General features: G+C 37.3%; 1 protein-coding gene across 1 annotated transcript in view; it reads right to left on the reverse strand.

The window, feature by feature from the left end:
* The window catches only part of LOC126253158 (gem-associated protein 5), a 413052-nt gene that overhangs the window by 238090 nt on the left and 154226 nt on the right, over positions 1-20736 (reverse strand). The window contains exon 9 of the mRNA XM_049954316.1: positions 11420-11509. Coding sequence (XP_049810273.1) covers positions 11420-11509 — 90 coding nt within the window. The remainder of the gene's footprint in view (positions 1-11419; positions 11510-20736) is intronic.

The following is a 20736-nucleotide window of genomic DNA, read 5'->3' on the forward strand; positions in this document are numbered from 1 at the left end:
AATCTGTATCCGCTGGCATGGGCCATGGGATACTGTAGCCACAAATTATATCAAAGAGAACTGAAGGTAACGAAAATAAATAAGAACAGAAAAAGGAGTATACATGTCTGAAATAAATTATCATAACATGTGAGTAAGAAAAGCACAGAGAACCTGCAAATCCATTACAGTATATTACATGATGACCTCATCATATTATGAAAGAGCGAAAATGTTTAATAGCTATTGAATCTAACGGGGCTAGTAGACAAGTAATGAAAATTCACGAAAAGCAGGGTCTATCAAATATTGGAATTGGTAACTAGAAAAAAGATATATACTTAAATTCTCGTTACAGATTCCAACCATTTCACAGTACATTGTGTACTGAACTGTAATAAGATTTCTGCATTTGTAATTGCTGTCTGAACTTCAGTGAAAAAATGAATAATATTGGAAATGGTAACTAGAACTGACCTATATAGTTTAATTCCACGATTTGTTATTTAGGCTGTTTTAACAACTAGTGTGTGCACTAAAGTGTTCCAGGATTTCTACATTCCGTATTCCTCTATTCACTGCCATGAGAAAGAGAAAGTCTGGAATCTGTACCTACAATATTTGTTACTTTTTTGTAGTAGTTCTGAGATCAATAAGTAATCTAGAATTCCTACAGAAACCTAGCCCATAAATTTACTGCAAAAATGTCCAAAATTATGAACCATCGAGTATTTGGAATTGGTAGCTAGAACTGACCTTCTATATGGGTCAAATCTAGTTATCGATTCCAACTATTCAATGGTTCATTAATCGGACTGTTTTTTTTTTTTTTTTTTTTTTTTTCAGCAAGTGTCTGCACTAAAATGGAGGGTAATAAGATTTTTGCACTTTTAATTGCTCTCTGAATTATTGCAAAAAAGTTACTAATATTGGAATCAGTAACTAGAATTGACCTATGCATAAGGTCAATTCTAGTTATTTTATAATACTATGACTTCAACAAGTGCTTTACTGTGATGCAATTTAAAGATTCTCTGTGCTTTTCTACTAGCATAAATTATGAGAATAAGTCTCATCAGACAGGAAAATTAATTTTTAATTCTTGTTGATATTTATTTTCAATATCTTCAATTTCTTTCGATATAATTCATAGCTAAGTAAATAACTGCGCCAAACATGATTGTAATTTTATCGCATGCTACATTCATTTGTTTACAAGTATGATCCGTTGCTTTATGAGATTGCTTATACGTATCACCTTTGCCTTAGATACGGTGTCTTTGCTCAAATCTGACGAGTGGAATCGGACACTAGAATTTATCCCTAAAATAGTATAAGGAAAGCAAACAACACATGCAGACAACATGCCAGAACTGGAGCAAATCAGCTAATGATATGCATATCTTGAGGCTAGTGTTAGGATGGGAATAAAAGTATGACAAATTAATGGAACAAAAACTTAAGCAACTGTGGTTGCTAAAAGACATAAATGAAAATGTAAATGTAGGTGAGCATAAGCAGTGTAATACGTACTACATAAAAACCTAATGATAAATAAAATAAGTTACAGTCTTAGAGACAAGTCTTTGGTATTGACAGCTCAGTAGCGTTGCTCCGTTGGCCAGCAACTGCAGGTAACTAACTGACGAAGGACTGCACTTGACCAGGTAGCAGGAGAGACATTTGCTGCTCTGCAAACCTGATGCGCATGTGTCTAAAACGTACCAGTGAGTGCCTCATGTGCAACCAATGTTGTTGTTTTGTCTTTAATAGTTCCAGTTCGTTGTTTATTTCATTTTTGTTGTTTTTAGTGTTTATTTGTTTATGTTTTGTTTTAAACAATGCCAAATGTGACGAGTGGTGCCAGCTCAACATCTAAAATGAAATTGAGGAAGAAAAATATGCTACACACCCAGGCCTGCAAATTCGTGTGCTTGATGAGGGACTAGTTTGAGAAAGAAAAGGAAAAAAGGTGTGCTCTATTTCCTGATGCTCAGGTCGTTAAGAGGACTGCAAAAGCATTGAAAATAAGCAAGAACACTGTTGTAATGATAGGTAAAGAGTAGTACAGTACAGGTTGTGCAAGTGCCACAACAAGGCTGCACACACCAGGGTAGAAACAGACAAGGTCTATTTCCAGAAAGACACTATTTGTCATCATACATATAGTTATTATAAGAGAAGGAAACATCCCACTTTATCTAAATTACTTGTTTCACTTCAGAAAGACAATTTTTTTGTAAAGGAAGGAAATTTTCATTGCATATAGTGCTGAATGACATAGGTTTTAGTTATTCAGTGTTTAGTGGATACAAAATATTAACGGAAAGGACAGATGTGGTTGCATGGTGGTGCAGATTTCTGCATACGATAATGGATGAGATATTCGAAAATATAGTGTGCATAAATGAAACTTGAGTTACTGCCGAACGAACAGTCATTAAACATGCAGGGGCAGCAGGTGATTTTGTGCCAAACTGCTTGTTAACATATGCAATTGCAGCCTTTATTGGCATATTCCACTGACGAATTCTTCTTGGGTTATCAGCTGAGTGGTGGAAGATGATGGGTAAGAAACTCATTGAAACGTTGTGACAAGGCAACTGAGTGGGCTGGTAGCTATCCACATCAAGCGGGTTTTGACCGGGTTTGAGCACTGGAATGATTGTGCTCTCCCGCCATTGCAATGGAAAGATGCCATCGCACCAGATCAGGTTGAAGATGATGAGGAGATTTCACTTGTAGTCAGACGAGAGATGTTTAATCATTTGACTGTGCATCTGATCTGACCCAGGAGCTGTGTTGGGGCAATGTGAAAGGGCACTGAGGAGCTCCCACTCTGTAAATGGGGCGTTACAGGGTTCACTGTGGCATGCAATGAACGAGAGGACTATCCTTTTCATCTGCCATTTGAGGGTGCGAGGACTGGTGAGATTTAGGAAATGGGGAGAGTTCAGAAAAGCTGCCCAGAACCCCAGTTCAGGGGAGGCTTGGGAAGGTGATGTATGGCACCCAATGGTTGACACGTATCTCTCCCAACATTCCTGTTTCCATCTTTTTATAAGCTGGCAAATGCGGGCACGAAGCCGCTTAAAGGCTATTAGATGTCCTAGGGAAGGGTGCTACTTATGTCACTGTAGAGCTCACCGATGCTCTTTAATTGCCTCACCGACTTCTGGCAACCACCAAGGGACTGTCTTTCACCGAGGGCACCATAAAGGACGAGGGATCACGTATTCTGCCACAGAAACGATTGTTGTTGTGGCCTGCTCAACGACTATTTGGGGTCGTATTTCTTAGCATTGAAGTTAGACCTTGACCACTTAGAGACTGCTGGTGTTTGACCACCAGCAAGAGATGACATAGTACACTTCATGGCATGTCATCCGCTCTGATGCCACCTACTCCAACCAGGGGCCCTCCCCACGGGTGACACCCAGTGGCAGCAAAGGCCATCTGGCAGGAAAGCCATTGCTGGGAGTCCTGATGCCCCAGGGTGACGGGCATCTACTCCTTGGCATATGTATATGTGGGAAGTTAATGGCGCAGGCATCAGCAGAGCGATCCCTATGTGGTCAGGGGGCTACACCCACGGACTGCTACCAAGATGGATATCAGGTGCAAACAAGCTAAGGAGTCCATTATCGTTGACAATGCAGAAAGCGATACTGCACAGAAGATGGAGGAAAATGCACCCAGGAGGGTAACCTCAACCAAGAGCTGGAGAATGGGCGGAAGTGCAGATCTACATCAGTGAAGGATGTGAGAGGTCTCAACGCATGATGGACACTATGCACCACGTAAGGCGCTCTTCCTCAATTGGCTTGCTCTTCGGGAAAATTTTGAACAATGGAGATCAAAACCAACAGGGGACCATCACATAAAGGTCGAAACATGTGTGACTCCTTTTAGTTGCCTCTTATGACAGACAGGAATACCTCGGGCCTATTCTAACCCTGGACCCGCAGGGTCAGGGGTGTTGACTCGAGGATAATCGGAAATTTTTGTAGGAAATCATCTTCCCATCACTTCAGAGATTCCTTGCAAGTCTTGTAATCTTCTTTTCCTGGCTTCTGGTACTTTTTTATGTGCCATTGTGCATTCGTCCCAGAAGATAATTTTAGCTTGCTTTAGATGTTCATCCTGTCCAGATGCTCTTGAGATTTTACATACCGGGAACTGTTCTTCAGCTATATTCAATGGTAGTTGTAGGGCAGACTGAGCAGTTCATTGGTCTTCCATAAGTGTGGCTGCAAACGCCAGATGATATGAGTGCAAGGGCAATGTGTTGTTTAGCACATATTTCTGCCAGCAATAGATTTATTAGAAACATTTTTCCGGTGCTGCCTGGTGCGTCCAAGTAAATAATTCTGCCAGTGTTGTTGATCTGGCTCATGATAACACTGTAAATTTCTTACTGATTGTCATTGGGTAGTGATTTTGTTTTGAGCAATGTATTGAAGTTGTTCATTAATGTTGTAGCTTTTTCCTTCGTAATTTTGAATTTTAGCACTGACAGCATTTTTTCAGGATGCTGCAACTGAAGTTTTACTAAGGTCTGGTTGTTTATTGCTAAACATTTATATTCTAGGCAAATGAGTGTTCCAATGAAGATGTTGTCGTTTAATTTGATGGTCAGTTCATGGTGAGGTTGTATTTGGTACAGGATGTCATCACTCAAACTCTCTTTAAAGGAGTTCCACAGGTGTTGTTTTGAATTTGATGGATTACATGTTGTTAGAATCATGGCAAATTAAGTCTTTCACTCATTCAGCTGAGGCTGTGAGTGAGGCTTCTTGTAGTGTGAATTCCTAGTGGTTGTTGTTATCCAGTAGTCTTAAGTGGCACGCTTCTCTCTGTACATCTGTCATAGGTAACAGTCAATGGCCTTGAGATTTGTTAAACTTGTTGGTCCCCATGTTTCGTGTAGCAACATCCAAAGATGGAAACATTCGGCATTGTTCAGATGTATGATGTATACTTGGCCTAATGCCACCAGTTTTCATGATTCCTGGATTATCTCCTACTGGAGTTCCTTGTTTTTGTCGTCAAAAGATTTTTCCCTTGTTGTGTTCCACATATAATATATAAGGATGTTGACATGTAGTCATGTTTTTGTGAATAGATCCATTTGGCACAGTTGGTAGAAAGCTGTTGATGTTGTGGTCCAAGGTGGTTTGCTTGCAATTTTTCTGGCGGTGTCTTTTGAGAACTAAACTCTCTATCCATTCTCCAAATGTACAGCTAGATATTGCACAGCTGGTTCGCATTCTTATATGGGAAAACTGAAAATGTGACAAGCTGCTTCATTACTGTTTATGTATCTTCCCGTTTGGTACATGAGGAACTCATTGTTTCTTTTTTTGTTGTTCGCAGTCTTTGGCAATTTGAAACACAACTTTGCCACTGCCTTTGTTAACATACTTACATACATATTTGATAGATTTCACTGAATTCCAGTATTCTAGTTTTACGTGTGCTTGGAACATTTTAGAAAGTAGTGTGTTATATGGTAATACCCATTGATTATTTGTTTCCAGTTTGTCACTGCTTCATATTCGTATTTTTGCTGTGAAGACACTGTTTTTGGGTTGTCGTTTTCTGTACTTGAGGTAGCCATCAACTCCGGTTTGTGTGTCATCCACGTATGGTTCTGGTTACTTTTTTTTCCCTACATTTTCAATCACTCAAACATGGCGAATTGGGTTGTAATGGCTCGTATGCTCCAGGAATCACGTTTTTCACAACTATGTCATACAGTTCTGTATTTTCTTGTGGATTGGGGAATTCAGCTCGGATGATTTTGTCATGCGTGGGATGAATTCTATCATGTAGTCATGTGAGATTGTGTGAGTGAGGTAGTCCTCATTTTTGCCATTTGATTGTGTACATCCAGCATCTAACAGTTCAAAAGATGTGGTATTTTATGATGACTTTAATACATCTAATTTGTTTTTGTTGGAAAACTCAAGCTATCATGTCGTGTCAGTGCCTGGGGGCTTGCGCATATTTTAGCAGTTCTTTGATTTTTGGCCATGAGTTGCATGTGAATGTTCTCAAGAAGAAAGGTCGTCTGCATGTTCGTATGTAGTTCATGGCATCTTGAGTGTATTCGTGCATGTGTATGATGAGGGTAGGATTACCACTGTTCCAATGTCATCAAAGGTGGATGTAGTCTTCTGTGTGTAGTTTCTTCTGATTCAGTCTTACATAAAGCATCCATTCCACTTCTATTTTTGCATACATATCTACTTTTACATTTGGGCAGTGCCTAAAATATAAATCAAATTAACTTTTTATTCATTCCACAACATTCGAGAGTGTTCTGGAATGTTATCACATGCTCTCAAATGTTCTGGGAATGTTCTCGAATACCCATGAATGTTCTGGAATGTCCTAGAAATTTCTAGAGGGCAAAACTTCCCAGCTCTTATATCTTCAAAAGCACACCCTTCAGGTAAAAATGGGAATCTTCTTCATAGGTGGGAATGGGTGACAAAGGGCTAACACAACATATAACTCCCTTGATCGTACCAGGGCTTGTTTCTGAGTTTTAGCAGAACACACATTGTACACTTATTTTTGTAATATATAAATATGGACTGATTATAGTGAAATGGCTAGTACTGCAATATATGCAGGTCACAAGTACAATTTAAAAAAGAATTGTAACTAGCGGCATTCGTAGCAATTGTATGGGACTGTAAGTTTTAGAACACTTTGCTGATCTGATGTAGAAGGGTCAATAGCATGCAGCAGGAAATACAGTGTGCAAACACCACCTGAGGTGCACTAAGGGGTGAGAAGCAGTAACTGGAGTAAACGGAGAAACAATTTCTAATCAGTGCAAAAACGAAGGGCTGAAAATAACTACAAAAAAAAGAGGAAATGTAGGCATCATTGTGTACTTCTGTTACAGTGGAATAACTAGTTCATAAATGTGTACAAAGTCCTAAATAGGCTTCATTAAGTAAATATAACTAGTGACACTCATAGGTACAATAGGTTTGATTATCTAACACTGAATGACTAACAGTGCTTATTAACAATCAACACTATTTGTAACTATAAACTAGAGCATCTGTAACTTTAAGAATAGTATCTCTATAGGCCACTGTTTATATAGAGCTAACCATCTGTAGCAAAAATGCACCTGTAGGTTGCAGATGGCTAAGTATCTGCAATAATAAATGGTTAGCTACCTGATAAGGTAAGTGGTGTCCGCCACTGTAGCTGAGTGGACAGCATATCCGCTTGTCATGCTGGGGATCTCGGGTTTGATTCCCGGATGGGTTGGAGGTTTTCTCCACTCAGGGCCTGGGTGTTTGCATCATCTTCATCATCATTTCATCCTCATCAACGTGCAAGTCGCCGAAGTGGCGTCATCTCAAAAGACTTTCACCAGGCAATCAGGTCCACTCACCAGGAGGCCCTCACCACACGAAATTTCATTTCATTTCGTGTAAGTGGCAGCAGTTCTCATAGGTAGAACACTGTCATTTGGTAAGTGACAAACGTTACTACAACACTTTGTTCGTAGTTATGTTCAGTAAGTCATTGTCAGCAGGTTTCAATCGCCACATTAGTCCCAGTAATTTGCAGAAAGTGGCTATACATGGATCATCATAAATTTGCTATTTACAGTCAGTAAATTGTTAGTATATTACACACTGTAGCTTGGCAATATACCACTGTGTTTAGCTGCTACTTGCATATATTTCTGAACTAGTTATTCCACTGTAACAGAAATGTACATTGATGCTGTTTCCTTTCTCCTCCAATAAATTTTGACCCTTCATTTTGGATACTGACAAGGAACTGTTTCTCTATTTACTCCAGTTATTGCTCCTTACCCCTTAGTACATCTCCCACACTGTTTGTGTGAAAGTATTTCCTGGTAGCACACTACTGACATCTCTACACCATTTCAGCAATGTGTTCTACAACTTACGGTACCATACAATTGTTACGAATGCTGCTCATTACTATTCTTTTGTGAATTGTACTTGTGACCTGCATACATTCCAGTACTAGTTGTTTCACTATTGCAGAAGTACACAATTGTGCCAACACTTTCTGATACTTAATACTAGCTAATGATTGAAAATTCTCTCTATGTGCCCAAGTTACAGGTTCTAGCCGCACGATGCACTTTTCACTTTGTTTTTGCCAACAGTTTCGCAGCTACCACTCTACTGACCCCACTAGAGCTGTTTCTGAGACTATTTCCCACAATTCCCATCCACAGCACCACTTGTTTGTATTAACTTCTTATATTTGTCGTAGGTTTTTATACATTGCTTACTACATTGTGTATTTGCACTTACAATTTCATTAATGCCTTATGGCAACTAAAATTGCGTAAGTTTTTGTTCTTTATTTGATTATACTTTAGTATAACCTCAAGATATGCATGTCATTAGAAGATTAGCTTTAGTTATGTCACAATATCTACACTTGTTGTTTCGTTTGCTTATATCATTTTTGTACACACACTATGAACCACATTTAAGCATATAAGAGCTCTTTTTGCATTAATGGATTCATTATTGTATTAAATATTATTGGTGTATTTTCTAGGGCCACAGCAATATGCTGCATATCTCTTACTTTTGAAGCCTACAAATAATATGAAAATTGTAAGTAACTACCACTTATTCATTGTTAAATTTTTAAACCTTTTGTTCTTAAATTTTAATATTCTTATCTAATTTATACTTATTTATGGTATATTTTTCAGTATAGCCTTCTGAAGAAGGGCACTAGGTGCTTGAAACAGGTAAAGAAATAAAATTTCTTTTGTGCTGGTTGCTGATTATTCCAACGAACAGAAACAAAATTGCTGATGATAGAAAAATTATTACTACTATTATTATTGTGTTTTATTAAACAATAACAGATCTAGATGGAATAATATGTAAAATAAGGGTAAGAACCCACTTACCTGTAGCGGACTGAGGTGTGGATCACAGAAAGACCATTCACATTAGCTTTCCAGCTATTGTTGTTTTATATGTAAAAGTTCAAACATTCATTCACACACAATAACCAATCTACGTGGTTATGTGCGTGGATGTAGTACTTTTTTAGTAAAATAACAAGAACTCAGAAGTTAATATGAACAGTGTTCCCTGTCATGTGTTTCTATGCTGCTATAGGTGAGTGGTTGCCTTTCCCTTATTTTACATACTGTTTTCTTAGCAACATATGTTAAATGGTCCAAGAATTCCAAGGAAAATGTCACATAACTTCAGCTGATAGGACACTGAAAGACAGTTTACTGGAAAGCAACTAAAAAAATAAAAAATAAAAAATAAAAAAAGAGAGAAAAAGAAAAAAAAGAAAAAAATCAACTGCTTAATAATAATAGAAGGATATTTTTAACAAGGTACTACTTCTCCACAATTTGAAAGACATTATTTCCTGCATCTGGTCTACTTATAAACCAGTGCAGCTGCCAGACTTTCTCAGAGTACCAAGTGATGTTTTTCATGACCAATGACCATTCTACTTTCTGAGAGGCATTATCATCTGATATGTTCATACAGTATTTGTAAGAACGCCAGTCGTCAGTATTTACCCAGGGAGAATTTCGTAAGACTACAGGAGCAAAATATGAGCAATTCTTGGATCTTGGAGTCACGTATCTTGAATTAACAAAAACATCCCTGTTACTTAACACTTGGAGAGAGTGGGAGGGGTGGGGTGGGGTGGGGGTGGGGGGAGGCTTTCAGTAACAAAGAGCATGTGGCATGAATCAATACCTTTATCAAAAATGCAAAATGGTTATGTTAAAAGAAGTCATATTAATGAAACTTGTGTGCCATACTGTGCTGATCAATAACAAGCTTATTAAAGCCCTTACGACATAACTAGAGATGAATGTGTATAAAAACACAATGACATTATACAAAACTAATTACTTGCTCCCTATGAAATATTTACCTTTTCTAAGATAATAAATAATCTCTTAACTCTTGGTATGTACACAATCTTATAGAATTATGGATGCAGGATTACAATTTCAGGCATATACATTCAGTCTTCATGTGTTCACACAAAACTGGTGAATTGCAATAATTATAAACAGTCTTTTAAATCCACAGTACATAACATCCACAGTTTCATAACATATGCTTGCTTGCAAACTCCTTCTTTTTATTCCTTTTGTAGATCCTTACAATCAGTATTCATAACATCCCTGCTTTTTGCTATATCTTTACTGAAGCCTGCTTTTTGTTACATCTTCACTGAAGTTAATTTGATGTCCACTTCTTTAAGAAATAACCATCCTACACAGAATCGGTAATATCAAAAAGGAGGGTGTCATTATTCATTCACTACCCTGACTTAAAAATCACTTCCATATCTAAGTGTGAACAGAGAGGATAAATTCTCAAATGATATATTTGCTTCAAATGCAGCAAAAAGATGTCAGCATATTGGTAGTGTTTCATTATTACATCTTACTTTAATATTACAGGAAAAAAACACCTGTCCTCTGAACTGAACAACTCTCAACTTAAGTGTCTAAAAGGGGGAGGAGGGGGTTAAACCATATGTAACATTCATTTGTTAGCATAATTCTTCTGCCAATATCTCGAAACTTGGGGTTAGCCTAACCCAAAATCCAGCCATATTTGTCATGTTCAACTTCTAACAGCAGCTTATGGATTGGTGTATAAATAACAAGGAAAAAAACATTCATGGATTTTTCCTGGATTTCTTGGTTACAAATACTCTTTTTCCTGTGTGAAAATAAACTTTCTCCGTGATGAAAATACACTGTAGGCCTACCCTGGATGATAGTGTTAAGTGACACTATAGTTTATCTCGGAGCTGTAAAACTTATCAGTCCCTTGATTGATAAAGGTTTTATATACTGGCATAGAACTCCCAGACATTTTAGGAAACAGAAACCAGGAAAAACAGTGTGTTTTGGAAAGATCTTTTGTGTGTGGCAACACGTACACTGCATATTTTTTTTTTTGTAAGGAACCCAGCAAAAAACAATGAATTTTGGAAAGATCTTTGATGCATGGCAACATGTACACTACATTTTTTCATATTACAAAAAGCTTGCGTAATATGAAATTTACTTTAAGAGTAACTCTACTCAAACCACCATTCCCAATATTTTCCTGGACCTATTACAAATGTGAACAGTTGTGAGGTCACATTCTTTTTCCCTCCAAGATCTTAATTATCAATATACTAGATTGGTAAACTTACTTCGTTCATCAACAGGACTTTTTACTGATATATTTTCCACACAACTAATACACAAAAAATAATTTATTCGAAATTAGCAGCAACACACAGACTTCCTTTCATTAACGCTTTGAAATCAGTTCAGTACACTGTACAATGGCCTCAATGGTCAGAACCAAATTGATACATTAACACACAAGAAAGAGTTACGAACAAAATATTTTCAAACCTGTGTCTGGTTTCTTTGGATCATATATGACAACCTCACCATCGCCACATGAGTAGAGCAGCAAATGTTTATCAGCAGCTTCAGAGGAACCTGGAAAGGTTACCCATTGTTTTGTGAATCAATGTAAACTGAACACAAAATCAAACCTCACAAAACATTACAAATGCATAAAGTTATTAATGAAAACATACTGTGTAAAAGTTGTCAGTGTATAAGCACTTTTGACACACATCCAGAACAGTGAATAAATATCTTAACAGTGATTACTCACAAAATTCTTATCAATAATGCACATTTAGATCTACATGACTACTCTGCAACTCACACCTAAGTGCTTTGCAGAATGTTCATCAAATCATGTTCAGACAATTTCTCTACCATTCCACCTTATACAGTGCACGGAAAAAATTAACATTTAACTCTTTCCACACAAGCTCAGACTTCCCCTGTTGTCTTATGACAATCATCTCTCCCTATGTAGGTGGGCTTCAACAAAATATTTTCACATTCAGAGGATAAAATTGGTGATTAAAATTTCATGAAAAGATCTCGCCACAGCAAAAAACACCTTTGTTTTAATGACTGCCTCCTTAACTCATGTACCATATCCGTGACTCTCTCTCCCCTATTCCACAGCAACACAAAATGTGTTACCCCTCTTTGAACTTTTTCAATGTTCTCTGTCAATCCTATCTGGTTAGAATCCCTTACTGTGCAGCAACACTACAGAAGAGAATCAACAAGTATAGGGTAGGAGTCTCTTTAGGGGACCTATTGCATAATGACAATCTATTGAAAGGACATCACTTTTGTTTATCCCCTTAAGTCATAAGTTTTCTGACTGGTTTGATGCAGCCAACTACGAAGTGCCAATCTCTTCATATCAGAGTAGCACTTGCAACCTATGCCCTCAATTATTTGTTGGATGTATTCCGATTTCTGTCTTCATGTACAGTTTTTACCCTCTACAGCTCCCTCTAATACCAGGGAAGTTATTCTCTGATGTCTCAACACATGAATTATCATCCTTTCTTCTTGTCAGTGTTTCCCATATGTTCCTTTCTTCACTGATTCTGCAGAGAACAAACTCATTCTTTACTTTATCAGTCCACTTACTTCTGAAGGTGGCAGGGGTAAAACACAGGGAGCAAAAGGCTATTTACAATTTGTACAGAAACCAGATGGCAGTTATAAGAGTCGAGCGGCATGAAAAGGAAGCAGTGGTCGGGAAGGGAGTGAGACACGGTTGTAGCCTCTCCCCGATGTTATTCAATCTGTATATTGAGCAAGCAGTAAAGGAAACAATAGAAAAATTCAGAGTAGGTATTAAAATCCTCGGAGAAGAAATAAAATCTTTGAGGTTTGCTGATGACATTGTAATTCTGTCAGAGACAGCAAAGGACTTGGAAGAGCAGTTGAATGGAATGGACAGTGTCTTGAAAGGAGGATATAAAATGAACATCAACAAAAGCAAAACGAGAATAATGGAATGTAGTCGAATTAATTCGGGTGATGCTGAGGGAATTAGATTAGGAAATGATACACTTGAAGTAGTAAAGGAGTTTTGTTATTTGGGGAGCAAAATAACTGATGATGGTCGAAGTAGAGAGGATATAAAATGTAGACTGGCAATGGCAAGGAAAGCGTTTTTGAAGAAGAGAAATTTGTTAACTTCGAGTATAGATTTAAGTGTCAGGAAGTCGTTTCTGAAAGTATTTGTATGGAGTGTAGCGATGTATGGAAGTGAAACATGGACGATAAATAGTTTGGACAAAAAGAGAATAGAAGCTTTCGAAATGTGGTGCTACAGAAGAATGCTCAAGATTAGATGGATTTCTTCAGAATCTGAAGTTTCTGATAATAAGAGCTAACTGTTTGGTAAAAGAGCACACTTTAGCGACATGTTTGACTAGGAAAAAAGTGATTTTTGCTGATTTCTGCATGCATTCGATGTTTCAACTTTGGGATGCAAGTGTGTATTAGATCAAAACTCCAGTATTCTCTCATATTTCTTGATATTTTTCACAGAAGCGCTGATGAAATCTGTTGCAGATGAAACCAATAGATTTTATTTATACACCAAGGCAAATATACCAGAATCGGTGCATCCTCATTTGTCCAGATGGATAGAAATGGGACCTGAGGAACTCTATTCCTCCACTGTTATTTGTCTGCTTATGGCTCATGTGAAAAAGCTGAAAATTAGTGACTAATCATCCAGGGAATGATTCTGGAACACACTAGTTTTTGACAAAATTATGTCCAAAGACTGTTTTCATTTTATTTTTAAAACGCTTTATTTTAGTGATAACTCTGCCAGCAACAATTGAAACAGGCCATTCAAAATTAGAAACATTGTGGATAAAGTTTGCACAACATTCCAGACTGTATTTCATTCGAACTGAGGCTCTGCATTGATGTTTAAAGAGCAGTTATCTTTTTCCGTCCAAAAGAATTAGGTCCGGAATAAAAACATGTGTGTTGTGTGATTGTCGGAAAAGTTACGTCCTAGATTTAGTTGAGTACACGGATGCAACCATGGAAAATGGCTTCCACAATTTGGGGAAAACTGACAACATTGTGGTAACACTCATGAAGCCAAATCTGAACCTGGGTCAGGCTGTTTACATTGACAATTGGTATTCAAGCGCACACCTCTTCCTCTGGCTTCATAACAATTTATCTAACATGTGTGTTACTGTTAACAGCAACATGCACAACATGCCCAAAACTACAAGACAAACTGAAATGAGGAGAAATCCAGTTTGTATCTACTGATCCAATGTTTGACCTGTCCTGCAAGTGGTACCACAAATGAGGAGTGTAGTTGTTGACCACCAGTAATATTACAAAATGTTTCAGACTGAAAAGACTGACAGAAACACTGGTGAAAGGATTACAAGACCTCCATTTGTTATGTATTATGACTTGAGTATGGGGGCAGTTGTCTGTATTGGCATGCTACTGAGTCCAGTCAAACCAGTGTGGAACAGTTTGAAGTGGTATAAAAAGCTCTTTTTGCACTTACTCCATCTGTACATTTTAAAATGCTCATGCTCTCTATTGAGTATTAATGGCAAAAAAAAAAGCCAATACCAGAGTTTCTTCTGTCTCTGGTAAGACAAACTGTTGAAATGGAGGAAAGCTAGCAATGAAAGAGCTTTGATGATAAGGATCTTCTACCATATATTGGCAAGGATTTTCCAAACAATCCTTTCCAAATCAAAGCAGGGTATACCAGTGCTTAGATGTGCTGTGTGCTCGGAACAGAAAGTGCATCCGTGAGCCAGGTATGAATTCAGAACATGGAAATACTACTGTGTGAGGTATCACATTTTGAAGCTTATCATATAAAAAAAAAAAAAAACTTATTAACCATGGATAACCACACAGAACAGATGACATACAGAGGTATGTCTCTTTTTGAAGAGGGGGAGGGGGAGAGAGGGGGAGAGGGAGAGAGGGGGAGGGGGGAGGGGGGGAGAGGGAGAGAGGGAGAGGGAGAGAGAACAGAAGCAAAATAAAAATATATTTTTAACTTCGCCTGCGCTAGGCCACATCAAAAAGAAGTTTGGAAAATATATGCAGAGGGTGTTAAAGGTATTAGTACTTGAAGTACAAGAATTAAAAGTACAGTATTCATTGTGTCAATGAAACAAAATTTCCGATATGCAAGAATTATTTAGAAACTAAGTACCTGGTTTGGGGTCTGCGTAGAGAAATTTTATTGCATTTATGATCTTGACACAGAATGATGAACTTCCAGTATGCAGATTACTTCTCTCAGAAGTTGCCTGCAGAAGAGCTTTTGAACTAACACTGATGAAAAGGAGAAGTTTGAATTTTTTACTTTTTCATTGTTTACCTTCTGTTAAAAAAAAAAACTAAGACTGATGCATTACTGCATCACAGAAAGCTCAAATGGAGGCAGTTGCCCATTTCCAATACACAAGAAGTGGTTGGAAAGGATCTCACGATAGACCATACTAGAGAAAAAAATCTAACATTCATCATTTTACTGAAATATTTGAATATACTGCATTTTAATGATATTGAAGTGTTGATGTAGCAATGCTTTCTTTGATCTCTCTGAAGTCCAGGAGTCTTTTGTCAGTTAAACTAAAGTAAAACCTGCTAGTACTGACTTTCTTTGAAGCAGTGCACAGTGTTAGATTTTTTCCTCACAATCAAGTTATTAAGTAACAATTTCTTCTACACTTCTGAATCACCACTGTGCTTCTCTTTCAGTTTGTTTCTTTGTGCTAATAATGTGTTACTGGGTCAATTTTTCCTCCTGCACAAATTCTGCATATATTAGATCCTCTATACGAAAGGTTAAGTATTCTCATTTACATACTGAATGAAGCAGATGTGTACATGGAAAACATGACATTCTCTGTCAGCTGTAAAAATATATTAAATTTTAGAGGGAATGAGTCATAGTATACAAATAGCTATTAATGTGGCTAGAGAAAGCAAGAGATGAGAGTATTCATGTAAGGGACTTGTCTTCAAATACCAATGCAAAGTCAGAGCGCGAAGAGTTCAACACAGCAATAGAGCAGTCTGCAAGTAATTCCATGTTCACAATGATCATCTGCACATCTGATCTGAAGTATTCAATTCACGTCCACACCCTCCAGTCTCAATGCAGCTTTCACTCAGTTCTGAATCAGTAGTCCGAGAGTGCAGAATATTTTCTAGCCAACCCCAAATTAATTAAATTTGCTTACAAGGTGCTTAGTCTGTCAATGCTGTTATTTGTGAAGTTATAAAAATGAACAAATCAGTAAGAAGAAGATGGACAAAAGAATGGCCTGCAAAACATGAAACGTTTTTGCATGTTTATCTTTTGAAGGAGCTAAATACTGAAAAAAGAGGATTTGTTTAACTATCTAGGACAAAGACACATACTTTGTGCTACTGCAGCATATTACATTGTATGTAAGGGAAAATGACACTGTTATGAGAAAATCATCAAGTCTTTATGAAAGCCTTATAAAAACATTGAAAATAACCAGTTTTCAAAAATATAACGGGGAAAAAGGTACTATGTATGCAAGCTTTTGACACCAGTGGCTCCTTTTTCTGGCAGAAGCGTTGAAGGGAAAGGAAGACGGTATAAGGAAAAGGACTGGTGAGGGTTAGGAAAATGGAGAGACTTCGGAAAAGTGTTTCCTTCTCACCCGTCCAGTAAGTTTCACCTGATCCGAGGTTCTGGGTGACTTTTCTGAACTCTGCCCTTTTCCTTAAACCTCACCAGTCCTTTTCCTTCACCCCTCTTCCTTCCTCTTCAAACTATCTGCCAGAAGAAGGAGCCACTGGCTTCAGAAGCTTGCATTTGTAGTACCTTTTATATGTATGTTCTCCTGTTGCCGTTTGGTGAGTAGAGTTTTTATCTATGTAATTACATTATAGTAACATTGACATATTTGGCAACTGGCATACACTATTCTGATCTAAAATTTGCTGTTGTGATATCACCTACATCGGTGAACCACATCATTCTGGAACCATGTCACTTTATACTTTAAATGCTAATGCATTTCACTTCATTTGGACATTGGGTCTGCGTCAATTCGAGCACCACCAGAATTTGCACAGGCTGAATACAGACAGTGACAAAGAAAAAAATTTAAGTCAGTGATCCATTCATAAGCAATAATTTATCTGTGCACACACTGCCTGTATGGAGAAGATGGTGCCAGTATCCATGTAAATACAGGGCCCTTAAAACTGTTTCTATTGTACCCTGTAACGTTCCCTGGCAGCACACACACTATTAATAAACTAAAATTTAATTGTACTATATACGTCGCTATGAAGCAATTTGTAAATACTGTAATTATTTAACAAAAAATATTATTTAATTTTGTATAAAGGACATTCGTTATTATTGTAATATTTTCTGTAATAATATTCTCGATGTATTTATGATTGTAATATTTCTATACTCATAATGTAATTACGAAATATGTCAATATCTGTGATAAGAAAAATGTAAAATACAGCCACAGAGGGGAGTAATGTTGTAAGATTGCAAAGAGACATTAACGGTTCAGTGGTATAAATAGGAATACATAGTGTGCATTATTTGTCATCTTCCTCGAGAGCTGAGAGAGAGAGGAACCTGTGACGTATTTTATGGATGAGTAGACTTCTTTTGTCTGTGTCTAGATTTAGCCGCCATTAGAGGAGAAATTACAAACTAATGTAAGTTGAATTATTGTTGTGGTCTAAATACATCATAATTTATCAAAATTGTGTATTACTAATGTAAATTAGCTTGCCCATGTCATCTATACTATTTCTTTAAAGAATTTTCAGCAATTTTAGCAATTATCGCTGGTATTGCTGGGCTGTGCCGAGACCGAACGATTTGCAGCAGCGGCACATTTGAAAAATTGTTCCGCTAAGAAAAATTAACCAAACCCGTAAATCGGGAGCAGATAAAATTAGCAGTGAATTACGAAAATATTTTTCTTTTACAGCAATCCTGAGACTGACGGAATTTATTACTGGTTTCACATTTGTGCATTCATAGGCAGATAGTTAACGTTGAAGTTTAACAATCTGTTGGTTCTTTCAATTTCTAAAGCAAATAACTTAAACGTATAGTGAAGTGTATTTTATCAATGATAATTAAACGTTCAGGTAGGCTTGGCAATATTTAACCATTTTCTGCTAACAGAGACAGTCTTGTGTTCCATAGCTAATGCCGGGAAAGAATTCAGTAAATATTTAAAAAAAAACCACTGCATTTAGAAAATGTGTGCCAAGGCCGAAATACGTAAAAAAATTTAATTTATACAATTTTCAACTAAATGTTCTTAATCAGTTAATATGAATTTATCAGCATGAGAGGGTTGACTAAGTTCACGTAATTTTAAATGTGCTTAATTCTGTCTAAATGAATTTTTATTACCACACGTAAATAAGGGGTTCTACAACAAAGTTCGTACTGAAAGAAAGAGCAAATAACAAGAACAATTTAAAGTAACATTTCAATCCCCCGTACATTTTCAAAATAATTTCATTTTATATTTATTTTTAATTTAATTTCATTAAAACCCCCAATTTTTGCAAAATGTGATATGTATCAAGATAGGGATGGAAAAACAAAATGGTTCAAGCATAAAGCCTCTCTAGCAAAAACTGCTTGTCATAATATTGGGAAACAGCTTCCAGGTGTGAGGGGAAAGCCAAAAATCCAAAAAAGGTTCTGGATTGCTGCAAAAACATTTTCTGAGATGGTGTAATTCACCGTGTTGTAAAATACACAAACAAAGAACTAGACAGAATGCCAGGAACTTATCCATGAAGAGCTCAAGACTACCCACATACAGATTTCGAAGAATTATCTGCTTTCCTTGGTGTTTCATACTTCCAAGAGTGAAAAAGTCACAGCATCTCACTTCTGATGAATTGTGGGCCACCGATGGGGCTGCACCAGAGTTTTGTAATTGCACCAATGAGCGAATGGGGGTTTGATACTCTTCTCCAAGCTGTAATATTTGACAAAAAGTCTATGAGGGTGCAGAAGAAGGAAACACACAACCTGGTACCTATTAAATGTTCAATGAGTTTGTGGATGTGTATGAACATTAACAACAACAGACAATAATCTGGAAGAATTCCATGGACTTATTTGTATGTACATCTCCATTATCAGCAAATATTTCATTGATTTATAATTAGATAATATTTCAGGTCAAGCTGTAGCTTATAGTTAAGAGATGGTGGGATACAATAGCTTTTTATTTATAGTGGATTTGATGGGTGAAAAAATGTTAATGAGAGATGTTACTATTAATTCAATACACTGACAACACAGATAGGAACGTGATGATGGGCCACTATTTTATATCCATACCAGTCGCTAATGAACTGCACACTGATCATCGACACACAGTAGTAGGTACATTGCAGAGGAATAGGAGAGAACTTCCACCGGAACTCCTGTCAGTAACGAGTAGGCCAATAAGCAACAATATTTTCATGTTGGGAGAGTAACCAGGTAACAATTGCAACCTTTGTGCATATGTTCCACACAAAAAACAGAAAATTAATTTACTAATAGCATCTACCACCCACAGTGACAGGAGTACAGTCATTGAGAGTGGTGAAGTGAATAAATATGAAGTGATTACATTCTACAATCCCACAAAAGGAGGTGCAGATGTTGTCAATGGTCTATAATTGGAATATTCTGTTTCAAGACTAAGCAACTGGTAGTCTGTTAAACTGTTTTTCAGCTTGCTCATTGGGGCAACAAAGGCTCAAATAATATACAGGGCAAAGACAAATGGCTTAATGCAAAGGAGAAGATTCCTTACAGAACTGAGTATGGTGCTTACAGCATTAAACTGTTACAGTTGGATCTCGTTAGTACATTCCTCATTACCACATTTTCCCACATAGTATGTCCAGGTTTGGAAGTTACAATCCCAATAGCACTGAAATGCGTGTTAACAGATTCCTTTATATGTTCTCTCTTCCCTCTTAGTGCGTTCAAATTTGATGGTGTTTTACAGTGCCAGCAACTGTGCAGTTCATCAGCTACGGTGGAATTGACCAATTTGGCACGCGGGAAGTACAGGGTGGTACTGTAGTTCGTATAGGTTGGCACTAGTCCAAGAACTTGCGACCTATTGGCAAGTGGCGATCAGAAGCAGGAGCGATGTTGTAGCACGCAAATATAAACGATAAACCATGTGTAACTTAGTCACTGGCCTTTCTTTGTTTGAGTGTGGTATAGCGTAACATCAGAGCTTGTTTAATCTCAGTGCATAATTTTCTTTCTTGTGTCAAAAAGTGTACTGATACACCATGGATAAGAGGCAATTCACTTATGAAGAAAAGAGGAACATTATTCAAGAAGTGTACAAAAACTGCCACATGAAGCGTGCTGATACTGCACAAAAACTGAACATTCCTCTATCAACATTAAACACCATAGTGAACAAGCGAAAAAGAATTTAAGCTAAATATCTAGAAGGGAGAAAAGGCAAAAGAAAACTTGAGCATGATGGTCAGTTTCCAGTACTGGAAAGTGTCCTGCTAAAGTGGTTTAAGGAAGCTCACACAGTGAACATTCCAGTTGATGGTACTGAGCTTCATGCTAAAATTACATATTTGGCACAACTAAGATTCAAAGATTTCAAGGTATCCATGGCTGGATCGAAGCATTTAACGGCCGACACAATTTATTGTGTGAATCTGTTCAAGGTGAGATTGGAAGTGTGAACACTAAAACTACTGAGTCATAGAAAATACTCTTCCATCAATCATTGAGAGGTATAGTCCCAATGATGTTT

The sequence above is a fragment of the Schistocerca nitens genome, chromosome 4, assembly GCF_023898315.1.
Source record: "Schistocerca nitens isolate TAMUIC-IGC-003100 chromosome 4, iqSchNite1.1, whole genome shotgun sequence".
Taxonomy (NCBI): Eukaryota; Metazoa; Arthropoda; class Insecta; order Orthoptera; family Acrididae; genus Schistocerca; species Schistocerca nitens.